Raw genomic sequence first — 15,423 nt, 5'->3', positions numbered from 1 at the left:
GAGTCTGCCAAGGAAAAGACACGGGCTCACCAAGAGGGGAACCGTACCATGGAAGAATACACACATGGGATCACCGTGGGTTCCCCGGGTCAAGGAATAGAACAACTGGCAATGGGACGTGTCTGGAGAGGCAACCAGGTCTACCTGTGCAGCTCCGAAGTGTCTCCATATCAGCTGGATCGCCCGGGGATGGAGTCTCTATTCTCCCGAAAGCGCTTGCTGCCGTGAAAGCTCGTCGGCTGCAGGATTGAGCAGGTCTGGAATGTAAATGGCACGAAGCGACCTCAGACACTTCTGACTCCATAGGAGAAGATGGTGGGCGAGTTGCGACATACGACGGGAGCGTAGACCACCCTGGTGGTCGATGAACGCAACGGTCGCAGTGTTTTACGTACGGACCAGTACGTGCTTGCCTTGTAGCAGCGTTTTGAAGCGGCCCAGCGCAAGATGTACTGTAAGCAACTCGAGGCAATTGATGTGCCAATGCAGATCGGGGCCCATCCACAACCCCGAAACTGCATGCCTGTTGTACGTGGCACCCCAGCCCGTAGTGGAGGCATCCGTGAACACAACAGCATGCCTGGACACCTGCACTAGGGGAACTCCTGCCCGAAGAACACTCTCCAGGGAGCGCGCAGTAGAGACCTGCGCGGGACGGATTTTTCAGTCCCGCTCCCGCAAGATTCTGTCCCGCGCCCACTCGCTCCTGCAGAAAAATATCTTATCTGGGCCCGCTCCCTCCCTCGACATTCATGTTTTGTCCCGCTCCCGGCCGCAAAAGCACGTATAAAAGTTCATTACACCAAATACACAAAATAATGTTCTTTTTAGCAGCATCATATGACCCCCTTTAAAATGAGACGTTTCGTGAACACGCAATTTCAGCACTGCTCGGTTAAGCAATCTGTTTGTTCATGGATGTTGGTGCCCAGCTGTGAACTATGTTGGTGCACCATGAGAGATAGCTGAAAGATGGCAGTTTATTTTCAGGTCTTTACTTCAAGATAAATGAATAAAAACCAAATAAGACCTGATGTGAATATCAAACACAAGCCATGCACATCATTCATACCACATAAACACATCACAGACTGTGCAATTGCCTTTGCCAGCAATGATGACAGACACTGACAAACTGGCACTGAAGCCTGGCTGGCAGCCGTTTCAATTGAGCTGTAATTTTATACAGTATAGACCAAAAGACAAATGTCATGTTCCTTTTAGATTGTGTGCCCGTAAACTGTGGCCATTTCAGGAACAGAACAGTTGTCATAAAAGTAGCTATAAGCACCACCAACAGAAAAAGCAGGATCTTACTCTAGATCTATTTCCTTGCATGAATAGCCTTATAAGCCATGTAGCCACCAAGGGGAAGTGTGATGTTGATAAATGTATTATCTTGTTCTGTTTAGCCCAAATTTTGTATGATAACCTGGGGGGTATTTCAGAAAGCAGGTTATGTGACATTCCCGCGTTTGTTTATGGATGAGTAAATGAATAAACTCAACTTTCAGTTCCAAAAACTGAGGTAACTTTCAGAGTATGAAAAAAATGTGGGGCTCATACTCGAGGAGGAAAAAAATCTCTGAATATTTTATTCAAAAATATTTCAAAAATATTGAATTTGGAGCCGTTTATGATATTTATATGTCCAAAAAGTAAGATGAAATTCTCACTCTGAGGTAACTTTCAGAGTATGAAAGTAGCCATATTAACTTCTTCTCTGAACAACATGCTCCAGAGAATTATCATAACATAAAGCAATATTTTTTTTACTCTATTTACTCATTCTGCATTCAAAACTTTATTTATCTATTTATTTATTTATTGCAGCTGGATGCTTTCTATATAATATAGCACAGACTGTTTTTTATTTATTCATTTTTATTCTTTATTTATATATTTAGCATCAAACATACAATATGATTCTTGTTCACTGTAATAAAAAATGATGAAAGATAAAAAAATTAAATATAAAATGAAAAATTATTGCACAGCACCACTGCCCAGTAGGTGGTGACATACAGTGCAAATGTAAATTGCCACTAAACAAAAGAAGAAAAAAGAAGTATGGCACGCTTAATTCCAAAAACAGTAACCACGTAAGAAAGGTTTGAGTTAATTAATTAATTAAGTTGGGGGTTTATGCAAAAGATCATCACTAACAAGAAAGTACAATGACTATCTTTTTTGTTTTGTTTTGTTTTGTTTTTTGTTTTGTTTGGTAATGGCAGGGATTTTTAGACATGGTACCATATTAAAAGCATGTGTTGTTGGACATGTGCATATTCTTTAAGCACCATAAAGTAGCACATAAATTCCATGGTATAGAATATGATTGGTTTTATGGGGGTCATCAACATTGTGACTGTATATTGGCTGTATTATTTAGTAGTAAAGTTAAAGAAAAACATATTTTTCTTCAGGCTAGCTGAGTTTTCTTGTGTTACTAAAGATGATGAGTTAAAGTTGTAATTTGAGGTGGGGATACAATATCCTGCAGTAATTTCCTCTCGTGACTTCAGAGACCAAGCACAGATGAAATCTTGATGGAAGTCATTTGATTGCCCACAGAATCCATCAGTTCATTAGGATCCACAGATGCAATAGTTTGTGTAAAATGTAAAGCACAACATGAATGCTGGTCTGAAGTCTCTCAGTCTCAAAACAGACCCACATTCCTACTGTGTCCCCCAGCATCAGTGCGTGCCAACATGCTCCTAGTGCTTGTTAAAATCGCCCACCAGCAGTCAGTAAGCTCTGATGTATCAACAAATAATAAGTGGGCCATTGTGACACAGGTCACACCTGAACATATTCTGCCAACCAACAACACATGACTCAGAGTGAGACCACCGAATGGATGATCAATGATGGTAAAGCAATCACACCACCACATAGTAACAGAAAAAACATTCAGGAAAATGCCATCCACATTTTTGTCAGAATAGTAAAGAAAAAAAGAAAATAAGTTTAATTCTAGTTTTACTCATTAAATGCATAATTTACCCAAATAATGATACAAACAAATTAAATTAAATTAAATTAAATTAACAAACAAGCAAATACACCTTCAGGCCACCCAAGATGTAGATAAGTTTGTTTCTTCTTTGGAACAGATTTGGAGAAATTTACATCACTTGCTCTTAATAATCCATAATAATGCTTCCTTCAGTGAAAAAGTCTATTCTTTGCTGTCCTCGCACATCAAAATCTATAGTGATATATTTGTTTTTGATTGATTTCGCTTGTTAGCAATGATTGATCTGTGTACATTTCAGATGACACAACTTTCTCACTGGAGAGAGCAATATTATGGATAGAGGACTCATATTTTAGCTGAAAGCAACAGTTTAAAGTTAAAAATATCTTGATGGTTTGTTTATTACAAAAATGTGGATTACTGTGATGTTTTATCAGCTGTTTAGACTCTCATTCTGGCGGCACCCATTCACTACTAAAAAAAACCCACCAAAATAAACACCTGTGGATGCTTTTTAGGACAAGACGGGGTGAGACAAAATTCATTTTCTTTTCTGTATGAAAAACAATCACAGGCTGTATTATCTAATTAGAAAAAGGCCTCTCTGTTGCATATTCATAATTACCTTCCCAAAAATCGCAACGGGCCAAGAGCGTTTTAAAAAAAAAAAGGTCATTGAATAATGCACACAGAGTCATAATTACAATGCGTGTTGCATTAGCGCGGTCACGTCTGGCTATGCCATGTCATATAGCCTATAACACGCTCTCACACATTTATTATTTCAACATTTTGGGAGGAGTAAAATTTACATTTGTGGTTTCAACAACCAGATGCATTTACACTTGTCCAGTTTTGTCTGGAATGTGTCTCAGACCACCTCCTGAAGTGGTTTGAGCGATCAGATTTAAATCATTCTCGAAAGTGTTTCGGAGGGCATTACACCTGATCTTTTCATGATCAGATAGCTATCCGATCAGAGAAAACCCATAAAGTGACCAGGTGTAAACATATGGAAGCATATGATTAGCAAAATTCATTTTGAAATGTAATATGCAAACTGACAATGCAATATGTAAAATGGCAATGTATTTCTGTATTTAAATTTAAATTTTCCCATACGCAACATTTAGCGCAAAATGAAAATGAAAATTCAATTACAGTATATAATTTACATTTGCCATTTTCTACACTAGTTTTAATATGTAAATTAAAAACATATTTTAACTCTTTATAAGTTGCCAAATTAAAATGAAACTGTATTACCCAAATTGATTAGATATGTTTAACATGTCCAAGCAAAAACTGTAGCAAATTATCATTTAAATGCCATTTTTCCTAAATGCATTTAGACTTACGGGTAGGACACTTGAGATTGCATTTTCATTTTCATATTTTTAGTGTTATTATAATAATAAATAATGTCTTTTAAACTTAAGGAATGTACAAAATTGACTAAATCAAATATATGAGAATCTAGGTCAGACCAGAATTGCTTGGATATAGGGCATTCAAAAAATAGATGTCCTAATGTCTCCTCTGCTTGTTTGCAAAAGAAACATGAGCTGTTAATGTCCAAATATTTCGAATCATTAGAATTGACAGGATATATTTCATGTAAAATTTTTAAATGTGTTTCCTTTGCCTTATTGGACATACAATATTTCCCAGGTAAAAGCCAGGCTCTTTTCCAGTCTATATCATCAAGCAAGGACCTCCAGTAGAACTTTCCTCTTGAAGAAATGTTCTTTTTAAATTGAAAAATGTGGCGCACATGCCTATTGTTACATTTCTTATCTAACAGATCAACGCCTTCCAATAGCAAAGCATGGGTAGCAACTGAACTCCTTGAATTAAATATAGAATGACTTTTAACAAGGTGAATTAATCCAGGTGAAATTGCTTTAACCACCTTATTAAACTCTTTTGGAGGAATCGGGAAAGTATGGTATGTCACGAATTGCTCATAAGAGAACATATTTCCTGAATCATCAAATAAGCAAAGGATACAATTAATATTATTTTGAAACCACCTGGGGGAAAATAAGGATTTATTTCTGATGGTAATATCCCTGTTATTCCATAAAAATGTTCTATGGGGTGAAAAACTGTGAACATAGCAAAGCTTCCAAGCGAGGAGACACTGCTGATGAAATTTTAACAAAGCTATAGGTAGCTTAGAGGGTAGATAGTTACATTTCAAAATGAATGAAAAACCACCAATTTTATCAAAAATATGGTTGGGAATAAAATACCAAATGGACTTAGGGTTAGCTAGACATCTTTTAAGCCAATTAATTAAAAAATATATATATTTATTGTGTCAGAAAAATAAAAACAAATCAATAGCACCATCTGCTCTACTATTGGAGAGCACTTCCTTTTTTAATTTATGTGATTTATTTTTCCAAATAAAATAAAAAAAAATATTATTAATTTATTTTGCAACTTTATTCTCAACAAATAAATGTTTTGGTGAAGGTGATACACTCGATAATGCCAGATCGCACGTCATTACAACAACATTTACCATATTATCATAGATATACTGTATATCACACACCCCAGACTCGACTTGAGTGGAAAATGAAATTATCCGCGGTTGTGAGCACACTTGTTTGCACATGAGCAAAGGTATTTTTAGGAGTCTAACTTACAAGTGCCAGAACACTGATTCGTCAAACCTGCTTGCTTGCAGTCTGTGTTATTCCGACTTTATTTTGTAGTAAGTAACGAATATGCTTCGGGGAAATGTATCGGAGTGAAAGTATACATTTTAATTCGGAAATGTAGTGGAGTAAAAGTAAAAGTTGACAGAAATAAAAAAACTCAAGTACAGATACTCCTAAAAAATACTTAAGTACTGTAACAAAGTATTATTACTTCGTTACATTACACCACTGGTAGCCACGGTGTAAGGTGGCAAGTAAATAAGTGTAGAATTGCACTGTCTGCTTATGTGCATCAATCGGAGTGTAAAACAGTGAGATGTTGAGGCAGGTGAAAAGCGTTTGGTTAATGGGGAATATTGACCTATTGTGCGTCTTGTTGCCGAACCCCGCCTTGATATAATGATTGACAGGTTGGGGGCGTGATCGGCTCGGAATGCATTTTCAAATCCACATTGACAAACTACATTATGGCGGGTTATTTAATGAAAATGCAGTTGCAATGTCTGAAGTGTAAGTGTCAATGCATTTAAGAAAAATAAAAGATTTAAATCACCATTTTTGCAACCATTTTGCTGCACATTTGGCTCAGAATGCATTTTGAAATTCACACTGCATTTTGCTACAATTATCACGCAGTATCACGATGAAAATGCAATCTCAAGTGTCCTACCCGTAAGTCTAAACGCATTTAGGAAAAATGGCATTTAAATGATAATTTTGCTACAGTTTTGGCTTGGAAATGTTAAACATATCTAATCAATTTGGGAAATACAATTTCATTTTTTATTTTGCAACTTATAAATATATAACTTATAACATATAACTTATACCTTATGAAATATAAATTCATTATATTTCAAAATGAATTTTGCTACCCATATGCTTCCAAACAGCCCATAAATGTAGTGATTTCAATATGTGTGAGTAAGATCGTGTTTTTAGAGAGAGGCAAACTGACAAGACAGAAAATGCAAATGTTAAGTCACGAAACGCTGCAGTATAATGAGCAATAATACTAGAGGAAGGAGTGTGAATGTGTGGTTTCATAAAAACAACCCCTGTCGCTCAACACAGTATGGGTAATATTGCAAAAACAAGACAAATACTCCAACATCGTCTCGAGTCCATGGAACATTCTGCAATACCAGTACCCATCACTCAGCAGGAGTGGTCATTTTCTGATTAATCTCACACATTACATTTATAATTTTACAATAACTGAGCTGCTGGACAGTAAAAACGTCCACCAGAGATGCTTTGCATGTTTTTCACTTCCTCCGCACAAACACACACACATCAGATCATTAACAGATGCTGACGGATGGATTTCAATGCCAGAGAAAGACAACAGGAAACAATGAAACATCACAACATCCCTGATGTTAGAATCCTGGATCAGTTTCTGCCAAGCTGTCCACACCATCCTAACAAACACAAACACAAAATCCTCCATGACCCAAGGTTAAAACCAGCAGAAAACACACAGAGTCTGCAACCTAAAAGTAAGAACAGACTCAACACTGTCATTCATCACTGCTGCCACTGTTTGTTCTCTTCACACATGCTGTTCTCAGAGCATGTCTGTTTCTTTCTGACAGTGAAATGAGAGGAATAAGTGCAATAACAGACAGTGTAACTACGCTATCTGGCTATAAAGCGTGTATTTCTCCATTGACAGTTATTCAAAGTTAGAAGTACATTCACTTTTTGGACTTTTTGGTTTTGTTTTTAAAAACAACATACATTACCGTGCAAAAATTAGGGGTCAGTAATATTTTGTTTTAATAGATAGCTTTGCTATCACAGGAAAAAAAAATTGCATTTTAAAATATATTAAAAACACAAAGGAGTTATTTTAAGTTGTAAAAATATTTTGTAAATAGGCAGTTCCTATTCATCTGATTGTAATTCACCTACTTAGTTAGTGACTTCTCCATTAAATGGGTTACTAAGTTAGCAGTACATCTTGGATAGTAAACAATACATCAGTGTATAGTACTGTGCTTATTCCTGCAGTTATTTTTATACCCATATATACTGTATATATAAATTACATTTCTTTCCTTTTTTAATGACTTTTGTTGAACCTACAAATTAATTAGTAACTTCTTTGAATGAAACTAGTTCATTTAAATGTCACCTGCAGAATTTTGACAGATAATGTTGGGTGGCAAAATGCTACAATAAAAAAGGAGCTCAACAGAACCTCAGAAATGTTGAAAATTCAGGTCACACAGGAAAAAAAAGTTACATAAATGTGGTAAAAAGGGCACATACCTCCCCTGTCCCTGATGGCCAGATTATTGCCCTTTTTCAACACAATGTCCAGCTGATACATTCCTGGCTTTGACGGGGGAAGAGATTCTTCATTACTTGGCTCCACAATATTGATGCCCTACAGGAGGAGAGGAAACAGTGAGGTGGTCAGACAGGCCTATGTACACACTGCACCAAGATCTCACGCACATACTTCAGGAAATCTATACCCAGTTTAATGCTTAATGTTATGAAGACTTAGAACATGAAGTGTTGGTACATCAGCTTCTCCCACCAATACAGTGCAGCTCAATATAATAGAAATAGCTCTTCTTCAAGGCTCCCTCTCTTGACTGTAAGATACAGCAGCCATTTAGTTTACACTCGAAGTAGATTGGTCCCTCTAAGCGAGATCCCAATTTCGTCGGTCATCCGACGTGACGTCGAGAGTGACCGACTGAAAGGGAAAGGACGTTTGCATTTCACTCTGCCCTCACAGTTTCATAATCATTCTGCCTCTACCGTCCCAAATGCAGACCTCACAACCTTGAGATGTTCAAAAGAGCCACAATCCTCACTTGCCTTGCCTTCTGAGAAACTTCAGGCTACAGTTCTGTGAAGGCCTGGAAATGTAAATTCTCTGCTAATGTTGTTGTAATAAGACTATTTAACAGTTACTCTGCCTCTGAGCAGGTCATCAGACCTTGACAAAGTATCAAAGAGAAACATTAAATCCCTATTAAACTGCAACAGAAGATAGAATGCTAATTTCCTGAAGACTGTAGGGCTAACCATTAGCAGCTGTTTGATTTACACTGTTTTTTCCTTATTAAACATGGAGTTAGTTTGTTACTCAACAAGAACTTCTTATTATCCAAAGCTCCTCAGTTTCTAGTATTTACCACGGAGACAGTCTGCCTCTATCCGTCTTCAATATACATACCCTGCACGATCAGAGGCATATGAAATCTGCACATTTATATTAAAACAACAATAACTCTGCAAATTTCCATTAAAGCGCTGTCACCAGTTTCTTGTAATAAGAAATATGCAGTGTACTACAGGGTGAATGCTAATAATGTTTACGTGACTCAAGGAGATGTTAGTGCACAGTAGTAAATTACTTTACTGCTTTATACCCTCATAGGACTTTGGGGACAGTTTGTGGTGACTTGGCAGTAATTCTTAAAGCATGTACACCCACACACACTTGCGCATCTAAACACCAATACACACACACACAAGCATTCACAATATGAAACACTAAATAAAACTGCTGATTAGCTGCCGATGTAACATAATGTGCTGTTATTAAATTAAATTAAATTAAATTAAATTAAATTTAAAAAAAAAAAATAAATAAATTCTTGAATATTACTTTTGAAAAATGCAGTGGGGTCCAAAATCTGAAACCACAAAGAAAATTTAAATTCATTAAATGAATTAATATGTGAAAAATCCCCCCTTATGACAAAGTCATGCAGGCCATTTTCCATCCTGGTAAAGTAATTAATTAGCCAATAAGCAGCAAAAGGTTTGACTACTAAAAACTGTCCACAAACGTATCATAACACAAAGGTAATCAAATGAGGAAGAGGAGACAAAGCAAAATAGAAAGGGAGAGACACAATCCTATACTACATACTGCACTCGAATCAGTGCAGAAACAAAAACATTCATCTACTCGCTGCCAAGAGGAATTTATTTTCATTTTGTTTTTTTGCTTTTTGCTTCATAAGAAAGAGTTCATCTTGAATAAAACAGCACCCTGACACTACTGTCACTCAACAAACACTGGTTATTATTCAGTCTTAAAGAATGACAAGAAGTTTAGAAAGTAATTGTGCCCTCAGGTCCTTGTTATTGTTGTGTTTGAAAATTTCATTTCAGTTTCAATTTGCTCATTATGACAGATTTCTAGCGTCTAGCCATAGTTGGCTTCAGAAGCATTGGGGATATGAGACAAACATGGGGGGCATCATTAAAAGTTTGAAGTAAGGAAGGTTCAATCAAAGTTTTTGAGTCACACTCTATTATTAAGCATTAGACAATGACAGAGCCCAACGCTTTTTTAAATTATTTATGTAATGTTATAAAGCAGAACATAACTGGGTGATATAGTAAATGAGTCATTTATTATCCACGGATATGACTGAATTTGTACATGAAAATGTGGACTTGCAAGTTTATGATTCACAGTCAGATAATGTTATTGTATTATTTCACTGAAACATTAAATTACATTATGGTTGGGGAATTTTTCAGAAACACCCACAATAGTGCAAAAAAATAATAATAATGAATATTTCAAAACTGAGAATTAAATCTGCATGTTTCAGGATTGTGTAATCTCTTTTTTTTTATATATTATGTGAATTCCCTATTTATTATGCCTCCATATAGTCCAGAATTTTAAATATGCATTATTAATTTCACATGATAACATTTTAAGTCATTTACAAAAGCATAAAGATGTTTTTTTCCTGGTTTAAATGCAATTTTGAGTCCTAGATTATTTAGTCCTTTGGTAGATGATGTGTTTAGCAGTCGAATGTAGGCACTGGCATACATTTCAGCTTACAACATTTAGTTAACTTATTCCTAAGGTCAGTCTTCATTATTAGCTGACACACCTGTGGGTTTCTGCTAAGTGCATCATTTAATAGAGACACACACTCATGAATGCAGTTTAACCTTTAGGTGATACAGTTGTCCTTATAGGTCACACCAGACTGCATCTCTCTAAATGAAAAAAAAAGTAATAAAATTATTAATCTGCCTCAAACAACTTTCTGCCATAAATACGTTCAAATGTGCCGCTACTGTTATACAACTATATTCTTTCCTTTTCTGAAATATATGAACATAATCCTCTTTCCTAAATGCAAACATCAGGTGACACAGCTGTGTCCATTTGCAAGAGCTAATGAGCTTCTTTTTTCTTATTTTAGAGTAACCTGGCAAGACAATAATCCAAAATCAACTGAAACAATATCTATGAAATCTACATGTAGGTGTGTGTAGGCAAAGCTGTCTGAACAGGCCAGAACAAACTCTAAAACCATACTGTATCAAAATTTACTGATATTTATATTCCTGGACTAGTTTGAGAGGCGGTAAATTGATTCCTCTTGGACCTATTTTTGTTATGTGCACAAAACACATTACTCATAGAGTCAATATTGTCAAGAGCAGCTACAAAATAAACATTTACTAAATAGTATGACAATCCATAAAGGTAAACAAAAGCTCCTTCTCTTACCTTTCGCTTATGTCTCTTCAGGGTCAAAAAGCATTTAGCGGAACTGTTCAGAGCTTTGCATAATAAGCGTCTCTCATGAATAAGTGATGACGGTGATGAAGTTTCAGCCTCTGGAGACTTACATACAGTACAGAGCTTATAATGACCAGGATGTAGGATATTCCACTCCACAGGTACATGGACATCATTTCACTGGACAGATGGCTCGGGTAAGAGAGAGGTCAGAAGTGTCATTACGGTATGATGGGAAAGTAAAAAAAAAAAAGATGTTTTTGAGAAATATATTATTATTATTATTATTATATTGTAATATTATTATTAAAAAATAAACTGATCTGATATTTTAACATTATTTCTCAGGCCTAACTTATTTAAAGAAATCTGAAAAGCATTTATTCTGCATTTCAGGGAATTTATTATTATTATTATTATTATTATTATGTACCAAAAATAATGACTATTGGTAGGTCAGACAAACTATTTATTTATGGGTGGGGGTTGTTTTGTCTCAAAACGAACAACCCTTTGTTGATGTAATTTGCTTGTAACTGTCATTTATTTACTTTCATGTTAAAAAAAATTATACAAAATCCTTAGAAATAATAAAACAATAAAACAAACAGCACTTAGATATTTTCAAGTCCTATTAGACGTACTGCATCTATAAGAATGGAGTAGCCAACCAAACACATCCAAAGTGAGATTAAGTCATCATCCCTGCATGCCCGATCTCTGCTGTGTATATGAGACTGCCAGCTCAGTTTACAAAATGTCATTGTAATGGTTCTCTCACAACCATGTTTCAATGGTTAACTGGTAAAAGTTTAATAACACTGATGATTGATGTGAAATATCATAGGAGCTTCTTCACAGAGGTATTTTCCATTGCATGGCGATTCATCAGTGTTATCTGGACACATACGGTGAGTTGTGTATAGGTGGAGCAGCATGAAATAATAGATGTGCTCTTATTTGGCTACGGAGGACAGATTTGTTTATTTCCACACACTGCAGGTGGCAAAAGATAAATTGCATTTGCATTGTTTTTTGTTTTTTTTAAAGGTTAGCCGAGAGAGGCTCGGATGTAGGTCATGCTAGTGGAGGTGTAAAGAGGATAGTTCACCCAAAATGAAAAGTCTGTCTTTTACTCACAGTTATTTTGTCCCAAAGCTTGTATGATGTTATTTCCTCTATAGAACACAAAAGGAAAAGCATGGATTCAGTGAAAATGAGTGATGACCACAGCTGTCAAGCTCCAAAACAGATGTGCTATAGGCCTATTCCACAGTTTTCTGAAGCCATATGATAATTTTGTGTGAACAGACTTTAAAATAAGTGGTTAATCACTAACAATCTTCTCTTCATTCCCTAAAGCTCTCAAATCTTATTAACATTTGCATATTCAAATACTGTTTGGCTCATCAAGATTTGTCATGTCAGGTTAGACAGCAGTAAAGCAGTACTGATTCTTGTGTGTCCTGTAACAGATCATGACATTGCAAATTTTACTATATACAAAACACACAAAGCTATTCAATGACTTCACAGGACTTTTAATAAAGTGTTTGTCATATGGACTACTTTCATGGCACTTTTTTTTTTTACATTTTACTAAACAGGCACTGGCCATCATTCACTTTCATTCACGTGCATGGAAAAGAGCAGCATGGACATCCTATTAAATATAATCTCTTTATATGTTCTACAGTAAAATGAATATCACATGAAAGTGACTGAATAAGTGGCTGAATGAATTTAAATTTTTGTGTTAACTATTTCTTTACTTTGCGAGACTTATTCACACATTTAACTCACAATAATGCCTTTATATAATGTTCATGTTATAAAACAACAATATACACTTTCCTTTTCCACTGTGTAGGAAACATTAAATAAAAGCGCAACATATCAAACTCTGGACATGATTGGACTGTCTCCATAATTCTGTTTGACTACCATGATTGATAAATGTGACTGAAATATAATCAGCGTTTCTATTTGCAACGTTGACAGTCTACCATCAGGCTAAGGGCTTTGGATAACAACAAATGTGTCATGAGCCACTACAGTAATTTAAGCTGCAAACACTGATAGATATGTTTTAAGAGAGAAAGAAATGAAAATGCCAATACTATGGTACTTCGATGTATGCCACAGTAATGAATTATTACCATATTCATCCATTTGGATTACCCAGTTTCAACATAAACCAGTGGTGTCCAGTCAAGCTCCTGGAGGGCCAACGTTTCAACACACTTGCCTGAACGTTTCTAGTGTGTTTTAAGACTTTGATTAGTTTGTTCAGGTGTGATTAATTAGGATTGGAGCTAAACTCTGCAAGACAGCGGCCCTCAAGGAACTAGTTTAGACACCCCTGACATAAACTAAAAAATGTAATGTGATGCATATTTGTTTCATGCTGGGTTGAAGGAAGAACAGGAATCACCAAACACAAAGGAAACTTACCCCATTAAGCATGGGTTTCAAGTAATGCTTGGATTCCTAGTATAACTGACCCATTATCCTTTATAACTGCAGCTATTTTCCATACAAACAGTGTAGGTCACAGGGCCATCAATAGTCCATTCATCACTTTCCTAGCCTGAGCACAGTTTCCCAGGCTTTTTTATATCTTTACAAAGACCTAAAATCAATTGAAGTTTACACCTACTCCTCAGACCATTCTGTGTAGGCATTTCATTATCATTAAAATGTAATGAGTATATGCTCCTGACTACCAGGAAAAAACAGTTTTGTGAATTTAGTATTTTGTCATGTCATTACATTGTTTAGAGCATAAGAAACATTTTGAAAAATAACATTTTTGAAAAATGATATTTTATTCATATGTTATGCCATGTCCTCTGTAGAAAAAGTCATTTAAAAAGTCCTGTTTTTTTTTAATAAAAAGACATGAATAGACATGAAAAGGTAAAAAGAGTGGGTTTTTGTTTTAATCAGAAATAATTTTTAATTTTTTTATACCAAACTTTATATAAAGATTATTCTCAACTATGTTATGAAAGATATTTTTAAAAAACATTTTTCTTTATTCAAAATGTGTGTAAAATGGCCATAAACGAGTTTTTCCATTATATACAATGTATCTATAAACTGTATCTAATTTGCATATTAATGTGTTTTTGATAAACTCTATCTAATTTGCATATTAATGTGTTTTTGTGGCAACATAGAATGAACAAATAAGTGCAATAATGGGAGTAATAATTAGCAAGATATTCTAATATTTAATAGGAATATTGATATATAATTTTTTTTCTTAATTTCGGGAAAGAGACTTCAGATACAGTACTAGGGACCACTTAGGTCTATATAAAAGCATCCAAAAAGCAGCATGTCATGGGACCTTTAAAATTGTGACATGTAACGTCTCAGAGAAATCGCTAAAACATAATGTCCTCTACAGTGGACAAAACTCCATAGCTGGTAGTCAGGAGGATATGTATAATTTCAGTTAATGTACTGTAGGTGAACAATCAGAGTTCAGTGTTCAGTCACGAGTCATAATCGAGTGTTTTACTAGTAGGCCTACTTTCACTGTAGAGGATTCACTCAGCAGGATTTACATCACAAAACGTTAGTATACATAATGTATGCAGTTCTCCTGTCAAAAGACTGGTATTATTAAACATTCATGTGGAAAACAGAAAAAAAAAACGTTCTAGAAAGCAAAGGAATTGCAAGGTGGAGTTATCACATTAACTCCATGAATAGGATTTAAACCAATCCGTTTCCAACAAGGAGCTTTTTCAGCTGTTTTTTAAAGCACATGTGAAATCATACCTATTTGAAACCATAATTGAAACCATTTTCAGCAGGAAGACAGAGGTTAACTAAAAAAGCAATAGCAAAATTTTCTGCGAGATTTCTGGGACCAAATAATTGTACCAAGTACAAAGTGACTCCAAGTGCTCCCTTGCCTTGCAATCTTCTTTTCACTTTACAGAGATAGATAAAGTCTCAAAGCAATGCAATGTCTCCTCGGTTAATGGATTCTAAGAGCTGGTGAGACCTTTCTGTCACTGATCATTTCAGCCTCTCCATCAGTGACCCGCAGCACAGGACGTGATGCAGCTCTCAAAGATATAATTCATCGCTATCTTAATAAATACACAAGTATGGCTTTCTGTTATGCCCAATAACAATGACTTAAAACCAGGCACGTGCAGAGGGGGGTGCGATGGGTGCTTGAGCACCTGCCCCTTTCCCCTTGATGCCCAAAGTGCCCT

The 15,423-nt window shown here is 35.6% G+C and overlaps 1 protein-coding gene across 2 annotated transcripts in view; it reads right to left on the bottom strand.

Moving 5' to 3' along the window:
• LOC107720291 (multiple C2 and transmembrane domain-containing protein 1-like) overlaps positions 1–15,423 on the bottom strand; it is a 152,581-nt gene that overhangs the window by 80,859 nt on the left and 56,299 nt on the right. For both annotated transcript variants that reach the window (XM_016527971.1, XM_016527972.1), the window contains exon 2: positions 7,933–8,050. In XM_016527971.1, coding sequence (XP_016383457.1) covers positions 7,933–8,050 — 118 coding nt within the window. The remainder of the gene's footprint in view (positions 1–7,932; positions 8,051–15,423) is intronic.

This window comes from Sinocyclocheilus rhinocerous, unplaced genomic scaffold (genome assembly GCF_001515625.1).
Source record: "Sinocyclocheilus rhinocerous isolate Xijiao unplaced genomic scaffold, SAMN03320098_v1.1 scaffold62, whole genome shotgun sequence".
NCBI lineage: Eukaryota > Metazoa > Chordata > Actinopteri > Cypriniformes > Cyprinidae > Sinocyclocheilus > Sinocyclocheilus rhinocerous.
Note: the sequence above shows the minus strand (reverse complement) of the source record. Positions and strands in the feature narration are given on the sequence as shown.